The sequence below is a fragment of the Aotus nancymaae genome, unplaced genomic scaffold (assembly GCF_030222135.1).
Source record: "Aotus nancymaae isolate 86718 unplaced genomic scaffold, 86718_ANA_hifiasm-v0.15.2.pri h1tg000338l, whole genome shotgun sequence".
NCBI lineage: Eukaryota > Metazoa > Chordata > Mammalia > Primates > Aotidae > Aotus > Aotus nancymaae.
This window is the reverse complement of record NW_026988753.1, coordinates 239,000-259,394: the sequence shown is the minus strand read 5'-3', so window position 1 is coordinate 259,394 and position 20,395 is coordinate 239,000. Positions and strand designations below refer to the sequence as shown.

The 20,395-nt window shown below is 43.3% G+C and overlaps 1 protein-coding gene across 3 annotated transcripts in view; it reads left to right on the top strand.

The window, feature by feature from the left end:
* LOC105706663 (centrosome-associated protein ALMS1-like) overlaps positions 1 to 20,395 on the top strand; it is a 103,547-nt gene that overhangs the window by 29,543 nt on the left and 53,609 nt on the right. For all 3 annotated transcript variants that reach the window (XM_064372082.1, XM_064372083.1, XM_064372081.1), the window contains exons 7-9: positions 270 to 375; positions 498 to 716; positions 6,821 to 11,660. In XM_064372082.1, the coding sequence (XP_064228152.1) occupies positions 11,589 to 11,660 (72 nt within the window). In that variant the 5' untranslated portion in view covers positions 270 to 375; positions 498 to 716; positions 6,821 to 11,588. The remainder of the gene's footprint in view (positions 1 to 269; positions 376 to 497; positions 717 to 6,820; positions 11,661 to 20,395) is intronic.

Genomic DNA, 20,395 nt, shown 5'->3' with positions numbered 1-20,395 from the left:
ATTCATGCCAAGGACAACTTGACTGTAGCCCTGGTCCCGGGCAAACTGGAAGACAGTCCTGACCAGGGCTTTTGCTGTCCCTGATGATGGTGCTCAATATCCACAAAGAGGTGAAGCAGCCTCAACTGCTTCTCCCTCAAGGTGGGATGGTCAACGGGCAGAGCTCCCACCATGCCCACTACTTTCTCTTCAGACTCATCCTACTCAGGTAGGATTTGGTGATGTCAGACATGTCTGTGTGCAGTGTCCTGTCTTCATACTTCCTCCAGGGATGTTTGGCAAAGAACCTCAGGGCACAGAGGAGTCTGAGGCTGAGGCTGAACACCATGAGACACCAGGAGCCAGAAAGCAGGAGTAGTGTGAGGGGTCCCCCAGGTAAGAGCACAAGCGCTCGGGGAGGCTTCAGCAATTGGAGGAAGGTGGTCAAGGCGTGCTCATTCACCCCCGTGGAGAAGAAGCCCGTGACACACTTGTGGTTGCTCTCTCGGTATTTGCAGATGTGATAAGGAGCCATGGACGGACTTCTGTGTCTGAAATCTCAAAGTCCAGAAGAGAGAGCTAGACTCCTGCACAACTTTACAGCAGTCCTGAGGAAGAGAGAGGAAACCAGGTGAATGCCTGCATGGCTTCCGGCCTTCCAGGAACGGGAGACCTGCTCAAGGGTGTGTCTTTCTGCTTTTGCCCATGAGGAAGCAGACCTCTGCCACTGGGAGAAGGTAGGGTCAGAAAGACCTGCCCTGGAATCTGGTTCCATCCCTTTCTAGCTGTATGACCTCGGGCATGTTACTTACCCTCTCCATTTCTTCATCTATAAAGCCTTGATAGATGAACTACTCACCCCTCCTCCCTCTTTTCCCCTTTCCTGGATCTCTCAGGTTCTTGGTGCATTGAGGGGGCACCTACCACAGGCAGGCCATATATCCAACCCTTTGGTCTTTCTCCAAGGACCATACATTGCAGAAAACCTGTATCCAAGCACAAGTTTCAGTAAAGACACCTTCTCCCTTGATAACAAATGTTTAGGTTGCTGAGGGGAGCATAAGGGCCAAGCACAAAAAACAGCCCAACCTCCAGATCCCAAGGAAGGTGCAGGCTGAGAGCCCTGTCCTTCCACCTATGTCCCCTCACCTGTCACCACAAGAGCCTTGAGTGTCCAGGGAGCTTCAGCTCTTAGCCGCTCACTGGCAACCAGAAGATAGTGTCCAGGGCCCAACGACCCCTGGAAAGCAGGCTAGCTGCCCCCTCATTGGTTGGCTCCTGAATTTTTGGTAATCATAAACCCTGGGGTCAAATTTCTGGGCTGTAACACAGCAGGGAGTGCATTCCCAAGTGCATTCCTCCATGTGGTCTCAGGGAATGAGCCCGGGGCAGGAGAGCCCGGCAGGCTGAGGGTCTGCAGTGTGCCAGGCCGGGGCTTGGCAGGGAGGCACCAGATGTCAGAGGTGTGGCTGCCACCCAGGAGGACACACCTGATGGGGCTCTGGGAACAGGACAATGGTGGAGATGTCACATCCAGAATAACTGTGTTAGGAGGGTGAACTTGACAGGAGTTTTACATTGCAGGTCTCAAAAAGGCACCTAAAATTACCTTAAATAATGGAGGTGCAGGAAACCACCAACTGTAGGAAGACAGACAGGGTGACCTGAAAGTGGGTTTGACCTGGTGTTTTACCGCCATTCTGTGCATGGCGTCAGCTTTCTCCCAAGATTGGCACCGTATAGGACTTAGGTGTTGGCCAGCCCAGTTGAAGCTGTCTGCTTCCTTGCTCACCACCAGCAGAAAGGTGGTGGCTATGCCCATAGTCCAGGTGACGGAGAAGGTTTACATGGGGACTCAGTCACACTTTCTAGGAACTAGATGTACATTTCATAGCAGAAGCCAGGTTATACTAAAGGGGTCCTGGCCCAGGGATACCAGCACCCTATAGAGATGGAGATTTCAGGGAGCTCAGGGGCTGAAGGGCTGAGTGACAGTCAGCACTGCCCACAGAGGGGGTGCTCTTGAGTCAGGAGGGGTGGGAAACAGGTGTGGATCGGCAGCCGAAAGAGGCCCACCCAGGTGAGCACAGGTGGAGTTGCTGGTGGACAGAGAGGAAGAGCCTGCTGGCTGGGCGGGGAAGGCGGCGCCTGTAGCTGGTTTGGGAATTCCCAAGTTGAGCAAAGAGTGTGCCAAGTCCTCTGGCTGGGCTTGTTAACAAAAGCACCAAACTCTTAAATTATCTGTAAGAGGTATCTTCTGAGCCAATGAATAGCCATGGCCTTGGGAAGTCTCAAGAGGTCTTGAAAATGTTTGCCTGGGACAGTCGTTTTACACATTTGAGGGGACAGGAATTGGAGTAACATCATAAATCAACCCATGGAAGGTGTACATTGATTCAGCCTAACAAGGTGGGGTATCTTGAAGTGGGGTGGGGGGAGGTCATTACAGGTCACAGGTGGATTCAAAGATTTTCTGATTGCCAATTGGTTGAAAGAGTTCAGCTTTGTCTAAAGACATAAAGTCAGTACAAATGAATGCTTCATTTCAAAGAGAGATGCTGTCCCAGAGTCAGGGAGGTAAGTCAGCCACAGTATCCTGGGTCAATTTAAAACCCACTGAAAGAGACTCCATGGTTTCTAGGGTGTGTGTTAATTTTTGCTTTGCATGGCCTCTCGTGTTGTTCATAATCTGTACCTGATTGTCACAGAGTCCGTTCTGAATAATCTAATAATACCTATTTTAACATTCTTGCTGGTCAGTTTCGGGCCCTATGCTGCAAAACTGCAGGCTCTCATGAGGCTTCTCTTCCATCATGGCCAGGAATTCATTTATTCAGGTTTCCCTGGGGTTCCCTTAACTAAGAGGGGGTCTGTTCCATTGGCTGGGGTCTCAGGATTGCAGGCCTTAGGACAGCCTCACGGCATGGTGCAGGGCGCTTGGCTGGATTTTCCTGAACCCTGAACTCCATGGCTCATGGGATAAGGGAGCTGTGGGCCACCTGGATTCTGCTGAGATTCTTTCCCCAGGTGCAGGTATGGGTTTGGCGTTGGCCCTTTCTGTTCCTTTCAGAAGCTCACAGAGGGGAGGACAGGATGCTATGGGGTCAGGGACAGAGGCTCCTGTCACTGAGACTTTGTACTCCTGGGAAGAGACTATTGTTGCAGTTTGTCTGCCTCTCTGCAGCACTGATGTGTAGCCCCAACAATTCCAGTCCACTCTTGGCAGCCAGCCTTGAACACAGAACTGATCAGCCACATGGAAAACCTGAAACAAAGCCTCTAAAATGCAGCCTCTCAAAAATGCTCACCAGAGGTGGTTGTGGTTGCTCACACCTATAATCCCAGCAGGTGGATCACCTGAGGTCAAGAGTTCGAGATCAGCCTGGCCAACGGAGTGAAACCCCGTCTCTACTAAAAATATAAAAATTTGCTGGGTGTGGTGACATGCACCTGTAGTCTCAGCTATTTGGGAAACTGAGGCAGAAGACTCATTTAAACCCAGGAGGCAGAGGATGCAGTTAGCCAAGTTAGCACCCCTGCACTCCAGCCTGGGAAACAGAGTGAGACTCTGTCTCAAAACAAAACATTCACCAGAGTTTCTTAATCAGACTTGGTGTAGCCAGTGAGCTTCTGCTGCCTGCTGTGATGTGGGTGCTGTTTTTCCCACTAAAAGTCCAGACCTCTGCCTCGGGAGACAGGACTCAGCTGCAGTTTTACTCAGCTAAATGTGAAGGGCTGCTTCATGGGCACCACAGGGGCTCCTTAAACTCGCAGTGGTGTGCAGATTTGTGGGCTCACTTTCTACATCAGATCTTCAAAGGTGTCTGCGATCCCAAAAGGTTGGAAACTATTAAATTTGATCATTTCTGAAATGTCTTCCAGTTCAGAAGTCCTCAGTTCCAGTTCATTTTCAATTCCTAAATAAAGGGATGGGTCCTAGAGCCTCCTGGGAAGCCAGCTGCAACTGAGCACTTGCTGCAGATAATACCGGAAGTGCAAACCCAAAGATGCGTGTGTCTGGCCTGCATGTGGAAGCTTTCATAGTCAGGTCTTGCTCTGCAACAGTGGGGGGTGACCAGGGAAGCCTATGTGAGGGGCAGGGGGAGACCAGCAGCCCAGCCTGGGGAGCTGCCTTAACCACAGCTCACCTCATTTCCTCAGGCCTAAGGGTTTCTTGAAGGGAATATGCAAATTTATAAAAATACTAAGCAAGCTGGGTGTTTTTGTTTTTTTTTTTTTTTTTTTTTAGCGTAAGGGAAAAACAGAAATTTTCACTCCAAGGACCCTGTGTTGGGCTCGGAAAAGCTGGGGACTGGGGAGGGGATGTGGTTCAGAGGCAGTGTGGCCACCCTTCCGTCCCTCCCTCTTCTTCACCCTCCACCTCTCATGGGTCCTGGCCCCAGCCCCTAACCCCCAGCCCTCACTGTCCTGTTTTCTTAGGCACGGAGGGAGCTGAGTAGATCTGGGACTGACAGCGAAGGGCAAAGTAGGGCGTGTGGTTTCCCTGCCCCTGTCCAGACCCCCGATCCCAGTCGCGTGCATCTCTGCTCTCCCAGCCCCTCTCCCACACATCACATTCCCATGGTGACCTCAAGAAAGGCTCACAAGCGCCAGGCTGAAGATAATAGCCTCTTGCCCATCAGCCCTGGGGTATCATGTGGCCACAACTGCTGTTGCCCCCTGCCCCCAAGACACTTCCCCTTGTCTCCCTGGAGACCTCTCTTTGTCACTTGTCCTGAAGCCCAGTGAGACAGAAGGGGGCAGGCAGGTCTACGGGGAGATAAGGGAGTGAGGTCAGAGGAGGGTGCAGGTTAGCAGGGTGCGCATTCTGGGCCCTCTGTGCTGGCTCTTCACCCCAGAGGACACAGACAGCTTCCAAAATATATGTATCTTTTTCACGGGAAAAAAAAAAAAGAAAAGAAAGCTGAGAAAATCTTCCTGATTTTTTAAAAAAGACAAAAGGTTAAAAATGGAAAACGAGAAAAAAATAAACTTACATTTCAGAACATCCCACATTAAACTAATAAAACTTCCCCCCTCCAAAGAAAAATGTGATAAAATTGAAATATCCCCAGAACTAAGCACATAACTTGCCAGATTGAAAAAGCTCACTAAGTATTTACCATTATGAATTAAAAAGCACCCACACTGGCTGGGCGTGGTGACTCACGCCTGTGATCCCAGCACTTTGGGAGGCCGAGACAGACTGATACTTGAGGTCAGGAGTTCGAGACCAACCGGGACAACATGGTGAAACCCCATCTCTACCAAAAATACAAAAATTAGTCAGGTATGGTGGTGTGTGCTTGTAGTACCAGCTACTTGGGAGGCTGAGGCAGGAGAATCACTTGAGTCTGGGAGATGGAGGTTGCAGTGAGCCGAGATCATGCCACTGCACTCCAGCCTGGGCAACAGAGATTCTGTCTGAAAAAAGATAAAGATACTGAAGCTGCCAGAGGAAAACTACAGGTCACAAAAAAAGCTCTGAAGTCAGGATAGCACAGGATTTCAGCAGCAAGAATGAAATCTAGAACAACAATGAATAAATGCATTTAAAACTGCTTACCTAAAATTCTATAATCAAACTATCCAATCAGTGAAAGAGTCAAATAAACCCATTTCACTTAGGCAAAGGTCTTGAAAAGTTTATATCCCCATGACCTTCCCTGGGAAGCTGAAGGATATACGCCACCAAACAGGGAAGTAAACCAAAAAGCAGCCTCTATGGGATCCAGAAGACAGGAAAGGAATGTAAGAAATGACCAGGGTGAAGGTAAAGAGAAACCCCAGAACAGTAGCTATGCCCGAGGTCTAGAGAATAGCCAAGGTTCGGTGGCTCACACCTGTAATCCTGGCACTTTGGGAGGCAGAGGCAGGCGGATCACATGAGGTCAGGGGTTTGAGATCGGCCTTGCCAACATGGTGAAACCCACTCTCTACAAAAATTGGCATGGTGGTACGTGCCTGTAATCCTAGCTACTCGGGAGGCTGAGGTGGGAGGATCACTTGAACTCAGGAGTAGGAGGCTGCAGTGAGCCAAGATCACACCACTGCCCTCCAGCCTGAGCAACAGAGTGAGACTTTGTCTTTAACAACAAGAGCAAAAACTAACAACCAAGGTGCCTGTTCTGGGCTGAGTTGTGTCACTCCAAAAGTCATGTTAAAGTTTTAACCACAGTGTCTCAGTGGAAACAGGGCCTTATAAGTGCAGTGGAAAGGGGTTCGGGCGTGGGGGCCGGGGGCCGCGGGGCGATGGCCCGCTCCGGCCGCAGGGGCGGCTAAAAAGCCGTCACGCCGCGGGAGTGGGCGGGAGGGAGAGAGGCTGCCCGAGCGCCACGGGAGTATGACGGGGCTGTACGAGTTGGTGTGACGGGTGCTGCTCGCACTGCGCAGTCTGCACCGCACGCTCACCTCCTGGCTCCGCGATCGGTTCGGCACCTGGAACTGGCTCTGGCGGCGCTGCCGCCGCGCCGCCTCTGCCGCGGTCCTAGCGCCGCTCGGCTTCACGCTCCGCAAGCCCCCGGCGATCGGCAGGAACCGCCATTACCACAGGCACCCGCGCGAGGGTCGTGCCTGGCCGCCGCCCACCACCAGCTGCGCTGGCGCGCGGACGGCCTTTCCCTGGAGAAGCTGCCTGTGCACATGGGCCTGGTGTTCACCGAGGTGGAGCAGGATAAATCATAAACCCCATTTATGATTTTTAAAATACACTTGAAATAAAAATGATTAAACAAACAAACAAAAAAGAGGTAAATAAGTAAAAATGAAGTCATTAGTGTGGGCCCCAATACAATATGACTAGCGTCCTTTTTCTTTTAAATTGATGTCCCATTCTAACCAGCGTCCTTTTAAGGTAAGGAAATTTGGACACAGACACAAAGGGAAGACCTCGTGAAGCCAGAAGCCACAGGAAGATGGCCATCTATATAAGACAAGAAGAGAGGCCTCAGAAGAAACCAACCCTGCGGACACCTTGATCTTGGATGTCTCCAGAACTGTGAGAAAATTAATTTCTCTTATTTAAGCCACCCAGTCTGTGGTGCTTTGCTATGGCAGCCCTAGGAAATGAATACAGCACTCAACCTGGAACAGGGAACCAGGAAAGATTAAGAAAAAAAAAAATTGATGTATATACAAGGTTAAATAATGCTATCAGAGATTCGGGGGATGAATTCATGATCAATTCATAGGAAAAGGCAAACAAATGAGGTAAAAATGATGGGGGAAAAGTGGTCTGAGAAACAGTCATGGTACACTATGGCTATGATGAATATTTAGTAAAGAACATGAACTGAGAGCACCGACTTAACCAAAGGTTGAGACACAACTGTGGTGTGGTGTGGGTAGATGTTATGAAAGAGCTAAATTCTTATCTACATAGGAGGGAATCAACAGATGATAACACTAATAGAAAAATGAAGAAGTGGCAATATAAGCACATTATTTAAATATGGAGGCAAATGTCAAAAGTGGCTGCCTTTGGGAGATGATAATCAGGAGTAAGGAGGAGGACCGGCCTTTTTCATGATAATCTCGGTGGAGCTATGTGGATTATAAACAACTCATATGTGTTTATGAATAATGTAAGAATTTTAAAACCTAAACAGACCACTAAAGACCACCTTATTTTTTAAATTGTTTTTAAATATTTATTTATTGTGTTGAGACAGAGTCTTGCTCTGTGGCCCAGGCTGAAGTGCACTGGGCAGTCTTGGCTCACCACAAACTCCGCCTCCCAGGTTCAAGCCTTTCTCCTGCCTCATTCTCCTGAGTAGCTGGGATTATAGGCGTGCACCACCACACCCAGCTAATTTTCATATTTTAGTAGAGATGGGGTTTCACCATCTTGGCCAGGCTGGTCTCGAACTCCTGAGCTCAAGTGTTCTCGGCCTCCCAAAGTGCTGGGATTACAGGTGTAAGCCACTATGCCTGGCCTTAGGCCCTTTTTAAACAAGGAGTTGCTGGTCCTCTTAGCCAGACACAGAACAAGTGTGTTAAATAAATGAGACAGCAGACATCAAATGGTGACTAGTTTTTTTTTTTTTTTTTTTTTTTAATGAGCCGTGTTAACTGAAATGAGGAGGACACAGAGGGGACAATAGGGTCAGGAAACTTTTGTGAATGTGTAACGTTTATACGATGGCACTTCTGCTGACGGTGTCCTCCTCAGAAGTTGCCTGCCCAGCGGCTCTTTAAAACAGACTAGCTGAATTTCCATACCTGCCGCTGCTTGTTCTTTTTGCCTCACCAGTTGTCTTGCTCCAATTTCTTCCCAAGTGAGCCTTCATGATGTATTCATGATGAGCCTTCGTGATATACTCTTCAAGACCAGCCTTTTAGCAAGCAAGGGTTTTATATCTAGCCTTTTATATCTCTGTTAAATGCGGCAAGCAGAGAAAAACTTTATAGCCATCACTTAGATGAAATACAGCAATGTAACCAAGCCTGTGTTATAAAACCATGTTTGTTTTACTTTCCTTTCTCTTTGTCCTTAACTTCCTCCAGGCAGGATTGCTTGCACATAGTCCTTTTGGTAGTGGGTAGTCACTAATAAGTGATTAACTGCATCTCCTAACCCCCAGGGGATGCTTGCAAGATTAATGAGCTTGTTTTTCTTCTTCTTCTTCTTTTTTTTTTTTTGAGACAGAGTTTGGCTCTTGTTACCCAGGCTGGAGTGCAATGGCGCGATCTCGGCTCACCGCAGCCTCCACCTCCTGGGTTCAGGCTATTCTCCTGCCTCAGCCTCCTGAGCAACTGGGATTACAGGCACGCGCCACTATGCCCAGCTAATTTTCTGTATTTTGGGTAGAGACGGGGTTTCACCATGTTGACCAGGATGGTCTCGATCTCTTGACCTCGTGATCCACCCACCTCCGCCTCCCAAAGTGCTGGGATTACAGGTGTGAGCCACCGTGCCCAGCTGAGCTTGTTTTTCTTATAAAGAACAATGATCCTTGGTCATGCTAACCTCCTTGATGGCATGCAGAAGTTTGGCCAACGGATGCAAGCAGTTTTGATAATCAGGGGATCTCACTTCCTACCCACCTTCCTTACTCATAAAAGCCACCAGTTACATGCAAGGGGAGGTTGAATTTGAGAGTTTGCCTCTCCTGCCCTCATATTTTGGTGAACTCGAAAAAACCTTTCTCTGCTCTGAGGCACTGGTGTGTCAGTGTTTGGCTTACCGAGCATCAGGTACCTGAACCTAACTTAGGGGGTTGTGCTACAGATTTTGTCAACCATGCTAGGGCTAGCATGGCAGCAGGCCCGGGCCAGGTCAGGCGAATGAGTGCCAGAAGCTGCCCAGGCTTGTTGGTTGGGGGGCCCTAAAGTCGCTCTTCTAGGTCAGTGTCGGCTGCCGTTGGTGCTCTAGAAGCTTAGAGCAGAGAAACATCTCAGACTGCTATCTGGACTTCGGTTTTGGTTTGAAAGGTAAGTCGCTGCGGTGTACACAGCCATATCTCTCACTCTCTCTGTAATGTGAAGAGGGCCTTCTGAGGAGTAATAGAGTGGTGGATTATACCCATTTGCTTGTTTCCTGTAAGAGTTTGGTTGTTTTGTTTGTGATTTTTTGGGCTTTTTTTGTTTTTGTTTTTCGTGTGTGTGTGTGTGTGTGTGTGTGTGTGTGTGTGTGTATATGTGTGTATGTGAAAAGACTGAACATGGCAAATTTGGAATTGATCCCAGAGAGTAGCATCCTTAGCTGCATTCTCCAGGATTGGGCCACTTTCAGCTACGAGCCCATGAAGAAAAATAAACTGCTTTTTTATTGTAACGCTGCTTGACCAGAATATGTCTTAGAATTTGGGGAAAAATGGCTGACAAACAGTTCTTTAAGTTATGCTACTATAATGCAACTGGAGCTATTCTGTAAGACAAGAAAAAATACAGTTCTTGGAATAAAAGTTAAAAAAAAAAAAAAAAGAAAAAAAATAGGATGCAATCCTGTATGTCCAGGCTTCCATGCTCTTATATCAGAATGAACCTACTCAAAAGAGGTATAATTTGGTGCTGCAAAAGAAAAAAACAACCCAAGCCTAAGGTTTTAGACTCCCCATCATTAGATGGGGAAGACAGGACACTGCTTGGTGCTTTGAATCCCCTGAATAATCATCCTGATCCTCTGCCCCTTCCCCAGTCAGCTGTAGCTCCAGCACCACCCGCTCCTTATGGGATTGTCTGGAGTAGGAGGGGAACACTCCCAAACCTGTCCTCCCCATGGAATTAGGACAGGCTGTGATCTCCCCTTTCTGCAATGAACAGAAAACCCAATTTGGCCAGGGAGCCACTGGCCCCTTGGTAGGGCACTTTCCTCTGTGTTAGTTCCCTACTGGGGGGCTGTATGTGAATGGACAACAGGTTGGCATCATATAGGTACATTTCCTTTTCCCATTTTGGATCTGTTCAGCTGGAAAAACAGTAATCCCCCCATCCCAATGCAAGCGAATGACTGAGCTATTCTTGTCTATATTTCTGACCTATCAACCCCACAAGGCAGATATTCACTTTGTTAAAGTGCTGCTCACATCAGAAGAAAGGCGTGTGGTCACAGAAAAGGCTAGGGAAGAGGCAAACCGGCTCTGTCTGGAGGCGGGAAACAATTGCCCCTTGCCAAGGGTCAGTCCCCAACACAGAGCCCAATTGGGATGTAAATGATGGGGTCCTTCCCACTTAGGGCACTATCAGAATTGCATCCTTGAAGGTTTAAAGAAAGGGGCTCCTCAGGTAAAGAACCTCAATAAGGTACAGGAAGTACAGCAGCAAGCATATGAGGACCCTTCATAATTCGTAGAAAGACTCCATCAGACATGGAAAGTAGACTGACACTAACCCTGAGGCACCCTACAATCAGAGAATGGTCAACGTGACCTTAATCAGCCAGAAGCCCTGATATTCAAAGAAAACTGCAAATGGTAAGTGGGATCCTTGGGTTGCCAATCTCGTATTTAGTGGAGTTAGCTTTTAAAGTATACTATGCTCAGGATGAGGCTCAGGAAAAGTGGAAATTGAAGCAACAAGTAACTCGCTGGCAGCTGCACTTGACTACCAACCTAAAGGAAAAGGAAGAAATCAAAGTAAAGAGGGGTCCATGTCCCCTTATGAAAAAAAATATGCCTATTGTAAGAAGGAGGGACATGGGAAAAAGGACTGTCCCAAATTGACCAAAGCAGCTGGCAAGTGCAGTCTCCCTCAAAATCAGATGAGGAGAGAAAAGAATATTTAGATGAAGACTCATGTATCCCAGGGAGTCCCTTAGACTTGGAGCAAACCGGTGGCTATATCCCCACAGGAGCCCTGGATACAACTGACAGTGGGGAACAGAATGATGGACTTTTTAGTTGACACAGTGCCACATATTAAGTAATTAACAATTGTCTCTCTCCAACTTTGGGAAAAACCATTACTGTTACAGGAATACTGGGAGACACCATTACCCCTTTCTACAATCCTTAGGTTACCATTTAGGAAACCAGTCTAGAGCGTAGTTTCTTGTACATGCTTAATGCCCAGTGCCCGTCCTGGGCTGGGATTTGTTTGCCAAATTGTATGCTCAACTTGTCTTTCCCCGCAGATGCCTAGATATAATGATTCCTTCTGACTAAGTTCGCATGTTTCAAATATTCCTGCTCCATCCAGAAAACAAAGAGGTTCAGGACATTCCAGAAGAAATTCTCATGCAGGTAAGGAGAGATGTTTGGGCCTGGGGAAGCCAGGGAGAGTGATCACAGCCAGACCCATAGCAATTAGATGAAAAGAGAGACACAGAATATCCATTAAAGGAAGTGGCATAAAAGGGGACTCAACCACTCTTGGAAGCCTTTTTTGGCACAAGGACTGACTTGGTCCTATAATCCTCCCTTTAACATTCCTATTTTACCACCATGCGAGTCCCATTAAGACGACTACCACTTTGTACAAGACTTAGGGCTAGTAATGAAATAGTCTAGGACATATACCCCATGGTACCTAGCCGCTATAGCTTGCTGATCACCTTATCAGGAGAACTATGTTGGTTTGCAAATTTGGATCAAAAAGATGCCTTCTTTTGCATTAGACAAGGAGTCACAAGAGATCTTTGCATTTGAATGGCTGAGGCTGGAACACAGGTCAATCAGCAGTACCGTCAGTGTTTTCTCAAGGACTTAAAAAGTCCCCCACATTTTCACATATACACCATGGAATACTATGCAGCCATAAAAAAGATGAGTTCATGTCCTTTACAGGGACATGCATGAAACTGGAAACCATCATTCGCAGCAAACTGACTCAAGAACAGAAAACTAAACACTGCATGTTCTCACTCATAAGTGGGTGCTGAACAATGAGAACACACGGACACAGGGAGAGGAACATCACACACACATTGACAAGATACAATCCCTTGACAAATGTTAGGTCATGAGGACCTACTATGTTTTCTTTGAGATTTTATAGTTTGGCTCTTACATGTAGGTCTTTGATCCATTTCGAGTTAATTTTTGTATATGGTGTGAAGAAAGGGTTCAGACTTTATTCTTTTGTATGTGACTACCCAGAACTGTTTTTAAAAAAATTTTTTATTTATTTGTGTAAATTAGAGTACAAGTGTAATTTTGTTACATTGATATATTGCATAGTGGTCAGGTCAGGGCTTTTAGCGTATCCATCACTGGAGTGGCCTATGTTGTACTCATTAAGTAATTTCTCATCATCCACCCTACTCTGACACTGCTACCATTCCAAAATTCCACTTTCTGTGATTCCATACTCTGCTTCCACATGTACATGTTGTTTAGCTCTCACTTAGAAGAAGAGTATTTTTCTTTCTGCAGCACCATTTGGTCTTAGCACCCTTGTAGAAAATCAGTTAACTATAGATAAATGGGTTTATTTCTGGATTCCCAATTCTATTTCATTGATCTATATGCCCACCTTATGCCAGGAGATACTCTTTTTCTTTTCTGAGACAGGTGTCTCTCTTGCCTAGGCTGGAGTGCATGCAGTGGTGCAGTCTTGGCTCACTGCAACCTCCACCTCCTGGGCTCAAGTGAACCTCCTATCTCATCCTCCCAAGTAGCTGGAACTACAGGCACGTGCCAATATGCCTGGCTAATTTTTGTGTTTTTTGTAGAGATGAGGTCTCATCATGTTGCCCAGGCTGATCTCAAACTCCTGGGCCAAAGCGATCTGCCCACCTTGGCCTCAGTCTGCCAGGATTATAGGCGTGAGCCACCGTGCCCGACTAGGAGACAATCTTTTGATTAATATTGCTTTATAGTAAGTAAATGGGGAATTCAGTCGTCCAACTTTGCTTTCCTTTTTCAAGATATTTTATCCATTCTGGAACCTCTTGCAACTTCATATGAATTTTAGATTAACTTGTCAATTTCTACAAAGAAGCCAGCTAGTATTTTGATAGAGATTCCAGTGAATCTATAGATTAATTTGGGAATATTGTCATCTTGATATTAAATCATCTGGTCCTTTTTTTTTTTTAATTTTGAGACAGAGTCTTGCTTTTTTGCCCAGGCTGGAGTGCAGTGGTGTGATCTCAGCTCACTGCAACCTCTGCCTCCCGGGTTCAAGCAGTTCTCTTGCCTCAGCCTTCAGGGTAGCTAGATTACAGGTGTACACCACCGTGCCTGGCTAATTTTTGTATTTTTAGTAGAGACGAGGTTTCACCGTATTGAACAGGCTGATCTCAAACTCCTGACCTCAAATGATCCACCCGCCTTGGTCTCCCAAAGTGCTGAGATTGCAGGCGTGAGCCATAGTCTACTGCACCTGGCCTAATCATCTGGTTCGTGAACATGGGATATCCCTTCATTTATATAGTCATGTGTCACTTAATGATGAGGATACATTCTGAGAAATGTGTCATTACGCTATTTCATTATTGTGCAAACATCCTGTAGTGTACATACACAAACCTAGATGGTATAGCCTGCTACACACCTAGGCTATATAGTCTCATCAGTTGTAGTTACAACTGCCTACAGTATTCAGTACAGTAACATGCTGTACAGGTTTGTAGCCTAGGAGCAATCGATTAGAATATATAGCCTAGGCGTGTAGTAGGCTATACCATCTAGGTTTGTGTATGTACACTATATACACAAGCATTTGTGTATCTAGCACAAATATTTCAAAAAGGTACAGTAAAAATATGGTATACACACACGTGCGCGCACAGACACACACATCTATCTATCTATCTATCTATCATTTTTTTTTTTTGAGACAGTCTCTCTCTGTCGCCCAGGCTGGAGTGTAGTGACATAATCTCAGCTCACCGCAACCACTGCTTCCTAGGCTTAAGTGATTCTCATGTCTCAGCCTCCTGAAAGCTAAGATTACAGGTCTGTGCCACCACACCTGGCTAATTTTTGTATTTTTAATAGAGATTGGGTTTTGCCATGTTGCCTAGACTGGTCTTGAATTCCTGACCTCACATGATCTGCCCACCTTGGCCTCCCAAAGTGATAGGATTACAGACATAAGCTACCATACCCAGCTGGTATTATAATCTTATAGGACCACTATTATGTATGTGGTCTGTAGTTGATGGAAATGTTCTTATGTGGCACTCAACTGTAATTAGATCTTTAAATTTCAGTAATGTTTTATAGTTTTCAGAATTGTACTTTTTTCCTTAAATTATCCTAAGTGTTTTATTTTTTAGTGCTGTCTATGTTGAATTATTTTTCTTAATTGAATGTTTGGGTTATTCATTGCAAGTGTTTAAAAACACTTGATTTTTATATATTAATATTGTTTCTGAATCTCTTCTGAACTTGTTTTTTCATCCTAATAGATTGTTTGTGGGTTAAGGGCAAATATATATAGCTTTATTTTTTATTTCCAATCTGGATGCCTTTTATTTATTTATTTTTTGGCTAATTGCCCTGGCTAGAACCTTCAGTAAAATATTTGAATAGGAGGGATAAAAGTGTATATGCTTTTTTGTTCCTGATCTTAGGGTAGGAGTGTCCAATCTTTTGGCTTCCCTGGGCCACATAGGAAATGCACTAACAAAAGCTGATAAGCTAAAAAAAAAAAAAAAAAAAAAAAAAAAATTGCAAAAATATAACGTTTTAAGAAAGTTTACAAATTTGGGGTGGGCCACATTCACGGTCCTGGGCTGTGGGTTGGACAAGCTTGTCTTAGGGAGAAAGCATCCAGTCTTTTACCCCCAAGTATGATGTTAGTTGTGGATTATTAATAGATGCCCTTATCATATTGATGAAGTTTCTGTCCTAATTTCTTGAGGGTTTTTTTTTTTTTTTAAGTTTCACTGTTGTCACCCAGGCTGGAGTGTAATGGCGTGATCTCGGCTCACTGCAACCTCTGCCTCCTGGGTTCAAGCGATTCTCCTGCCTCAGCCTCCCAGTAGCTGGGATTATAGACGCCCGCCACCACATGCAGCTAACTTTTTGTACTTTCAGTAGAGACAGGGTTTCATCGTGTTGGCCAGGCTGGTCTCGAACTCCTGACCTCAGGTGATCCACCCACCTTGGCCTCCCAAAGTGCAGGGATTACAGGTGTGAGCCACTGCGCCCAGCCTCTTGAGTGTTTTTAATGATAATTTTGACAAATTATTAATTGATGTATTACATTAATTGATATTACGTTATTAAACCAGCTTTGTGAAAATAACTCACTTTGTCACAGTGTATAAACATTTTATGTGTTGGCTGTCATAGAAATACACACACACACACACACACACACACTTGTATTTTGTTTAGAGTTATTCCATCTATATTTGTAAGATACATTGGTCTGTAGTTTTTTTTTGATGCCTTTGTCTAGTTTGGTATCAGGGTGATATTGACTTCATAAAGTGAATTGAAAGTGTTCCTATTGTTTTAGAGTTTCTGAAGAATTGGCATTGATTTTTTGAAAGTTTGATAAGTTATATCAAATGGGTCTGGACTGTTTTTTTTTTTTTTTGCAGGTTGAGGCATAGTATTTAATTACTAAATCACTCTTTTTTCTTTTTGTAGGTCTATTCAAATTGTCTATTCTTTCTTAAGTCATTTTCAGTAATGTGTGATTTTTCTGGGCATTTGGCCTCTCTAAGTTATCAAATTTGTTGACATACAGTTTAAAAATAGTATTCTGTTGTAATGCTTTGTATTTCTGTAAAGTTGGTAGCAAACTCCCCTTTTTTATTTCTGATTTTAGTAATTTGAATCTTTTTTTTCCTTGGTGAGTCTAGTTAAAGGTTTAAAATTTTGTTCATATTCAAGAGACTAACTTTTGGTTTGATTGTTTTCCACTATTCTCTTTTTCACTTATTTGCATTTTAACCCTTCTGCTTTGCTTGGGTTTAGTTTTCTCTTTTCTAGTTTAAGATGGAAAACAAGAATATTGATCTTTATTCTATTTGTAATATACACGTTTATTACTGCAAATTTCCCTCTGAGTACCAGTTTAGTTGCATCTCATAAGTTTTGGTGTGTGGTGTTTTTATCATCTCAGAATACCTTAAAATTCTTTTTTGTGATTTTTTTTTGACGTATTGGTTATTTAGGAAGTCTGTTGCTTAATTTCCACATATTTGCGAGTTTCTCTTTCTTCTGTTGTTGATTTCTAAATTCGTTGCATTTTGATTTGAGACTATACCTTATGATTTTAATTATTTTAAAATTTTGAGGTCTTATGGCCTAACACATGGTCCATTTGGGTAATGTTCCATTTGTACTTGAAAATAATGTATATTCAGTTGCTCTCAGATGAAACGTTCTATGATTCTTATTAGGTCTAGTTGTTTATAGTGTTGTTCACATCTTCTGTTTCCTTGTTAGTGTTTTGTTTAGATATTCTATTGTTTAAAAATAATTAGTAGATCTTTTTAGGAAGTAACTATGTTTACAGAGAAATTGAGCAGGAAATAGAGAATTTTTATTTCCTATTTTCTCTTTCCCTCCTTTCTGTGTTGCAGTAGTGTGGTATATTTGTTATAATTGATGAGCTAGTATTGATACATAATTTTTATATATTTATTTATTTATTTTGAGATGGAGTCTAACTGGATTGTCCAGGCTTGAGTGTAGTGGTGTGATCTTGGCTTACTGCAACCTCTGCCTTCTGAGTTCACACGATTCTTTTGTCTCAGTCTCCCAAGTAGCCGAAATTACAGGCGTGTGCCACCATGCCCAGCTAATGTAAAAAATATTTTTAGTAGAGATAGGGTTTCACCATGTTGGTCAGGCTGGTCTTGAACTCCTGATCTCAAATGATCTGCCTGCCTCAGCCTCCCAAAGTTCTGACATTACAGGCTTGATCCACTGCACCTGGCCAATACATTATTATTAAAGTTCATAGTTTATATTGTGCTTTACTCTGTTTTGCACATTCTTTAGGTTTTGACAAATGAATAATGACATGTTTCCACTATTACGGTGGAACATATGGTATCATATGGAATGATTTCACTGTCCTAAAAAAATCTGAATTTCATCTGTTCATTCTTCCCTCCTTATTTCTGAAACTCTGGCAACCACTGATATTTTTACTGTTTTTGTAGTTTTATCTTTGCAGTGTCATACAGTTAGAACCTTAAAATATATATCCTTTTCAGAATGACTTCTGCCACTTTAGCAATATGCATTTAAAATTTCTCCATGTCTTTTCATGGTTTAATAGCTTACATGTTTGTTACCTCTTGATTTTTTTTTTCTTTTTTACTGTGGTAAAATACACATAACATAAAATTGACCATTTAACCATTTTTTAAGTGAAATTAAGTACATTCACACTATGGTGTAATCGTCACTACAGTTCATCTCCAGAACATTTTAGTGTCTCCAAACTTAAATTCCAACATCTCTGCCATGTCTGAGTCTGTTTGTAATGCTTGCTGAGTCTCTTCCAAACTGTGTTTTTGTTTTTGTCTTTTAGTATGCCTTGTAATTTTTGGTTGAAAACCAAACATGATATACTTGGATCTGAAAGCAACTGAAGTAAATAGGTCTTTAGTGTTTTATATTTATCTCATTATAGGTTGTATTGTATTTGCTGTTTGCCATACTATAGGTTTCAGAGACTAAAATTTCCCCTGGTGACCTTGATTTTGTGTCCCCCATTGGCATTGGGATTCCCTTAGCATTTTTTCTTAAGTAAGATCTGGGATGTGGTTTTCCTTCAGTTACGTTCTTCTGTTACTATAAGGAGCCCCATTCAAACAGTGGTAAAGTTTTGGGGTGAGGAAGTGTGTTCTATAGTCCTGTAATCTTTCCTCTGACTTGTGACCTTCATGAATGTTTCTCATCCCTGACCCACAGGTTAGACAGGAAGGCTAGAAGGGGCTGGAGTTGGCCATTTTTCATCTCCCATGTTGAAGGCTTCAGTTGGTTATTTCCCTTCCCCTTTCTCAAAAGTTAGAGTGGGCTAAAGTTGGATATTTCCTTTCCCTAAGGTCAGTCAGTCTGTAAAACTCTAGTAGGTTAGACTCTGGTAAAATAGTTTGAGGGCAAGTTTTTTAAGAAGAACAAAATACTCTGGGAATATTCAAAATAACTATGCCCCCACCCCTCCCCCTAACTAGGGGGTGAGTATTTTTCTCTCATGTTAACTGTGGTAACATGCTAGGGGTTGTAAAGATAAAAACTCACAGAAGCGTGAAGGCCCTTTGTAAGGCTGGCTTCCCTGCAGCTTTTAATTCTCATAGTTGTCTGCATTGCACCTCCAGCAGTTTGTCAATTACACCAGATTTTTCTACTCTGCTACTAGTTAGTTCCCACAATGGTTTCTGTTCTTGGGATTCTGCTGGTAAGTTGTGATTTTCTGTATGTACCTCTCCAATTTTTGGAACAATAGTTTGCCCTTCATCTGAGTTCTCCGTTGGATATAAGAAGAGTTTTGATTTTTTAATTTGTTTGGTGTTTTGTTGCTGTTGTGATGAGGATGAGAGGGATTACTTCCAAGCTCTTTATATGCTTCACCAGACCTCTGTTTTGGGTTTTTTGTTGTTGTTGTTGTTTTGTTTTTGAGACTTTTGTTTTGCTCTTGATGCCCAGGCTGGAGTGCAATGGCATGATCTTGGCTCACTGCAACCTCCCTCCTGAATTCAAGTGATTCTCCTGCCTCAGCCTTCTGAGTAGCTGGGATTACAGGCATGTGCCACCACACTTGGCTAATTTTTTTTTTTTTTTTTTTTGTATTTAGTAGAGATGGGGTTTCACTATGTCAGTTAGGCTGGTCTTGAACTCCTGACCTCAGGTGATCCACTCGCCTCACCCTCCCAAAGGGCTGTGATTACAGGTGTGCAGTTTTGTTTTCAAATAGACTATCTTTTAGAGCAGTTTTAGGTCCACAGCAACATTGAATGGGCAATACAGAGAGTTCCTGTCTGTGCTCTGTTCCTCTCCAAAGCCTCCCTTACTGTTAACATCCTGAATCAGAGATGTGTCTTTTGCAAATATTTTCTTCCAGTTTATAGCTTGTCTTTTTATTCTTTTGACAGTGTTTTTCACAAAGCAGAAGAAGTTTTTAATTAAGTCCAGCTTATCAATTATTTCTTTCATAGATTATATGACCTTAGTATTGTATCCAGAAAGCCATCACCAAACTCAAGGACATCTAGGTTTTCTCCTGTGTTATCTTCTAGGAGTTTTATACTTTTTTTTTGCACTTTGCATTTAGGTTGTCTTATACTTTTGCACTTTGAATTCATTTTTTTTTTTGTAAAGGATGTAAGATCTGTGTCTAGGTTCATTGTTTTGCATGTAAATGTCCAGTTGTTCCAGCCCCATTTGTTGAGAAGACTTTCTCCATTGTTTTGCCTTTGTTTTTTTGTCTAAGATCAATTGACTACATTTATATGGGTCGATTTCTGGGCCCTCTATTTTGTTTTATTGATCGATGTGTCTATTTCATTGATACCATGCTGTCTTGGTTATTGTAGCTTTATTTAAGTCTTGAAGATTGGTTAGTGTCAGTTCTCTTTTTTCTTCTTCAATATTGTTTTGGCTATTCTGGGTCTTTTGCCTCTCCATATAAACTTTAGATTTAATTCATTGATACGTATAAAAAATTGCTGGGATTTTGATTGGTATTGCATTGATCTCATAGATCAAGTTGGGAAGAACTGACATCTTGACAATATTGAGTATTTCATGGAATTGAAATATCTTCTCATTTATTTAGATCTTTGATTTCATTCATTGAGCTTTATAGTTTTCCTCATATAGATCTTACATGTATTGTTAGATTTATACCTACATATTTCATTTATTGAGTTGTTAATGTAAATGATACTATACTTTTAACTTCTAATTCCACTTGTTCACTGGTGGCATATAGGAAGTGATTGACTTTTATATATTAACGTATATTCTGCAATTTTGCTGTTTTTACTTATTAGTTTCTGGAAAGTTTTTTCAGTTCTTTTGGATTTTCTTTCTTTTCTTTTTTTTTTTTGAGATGGAGT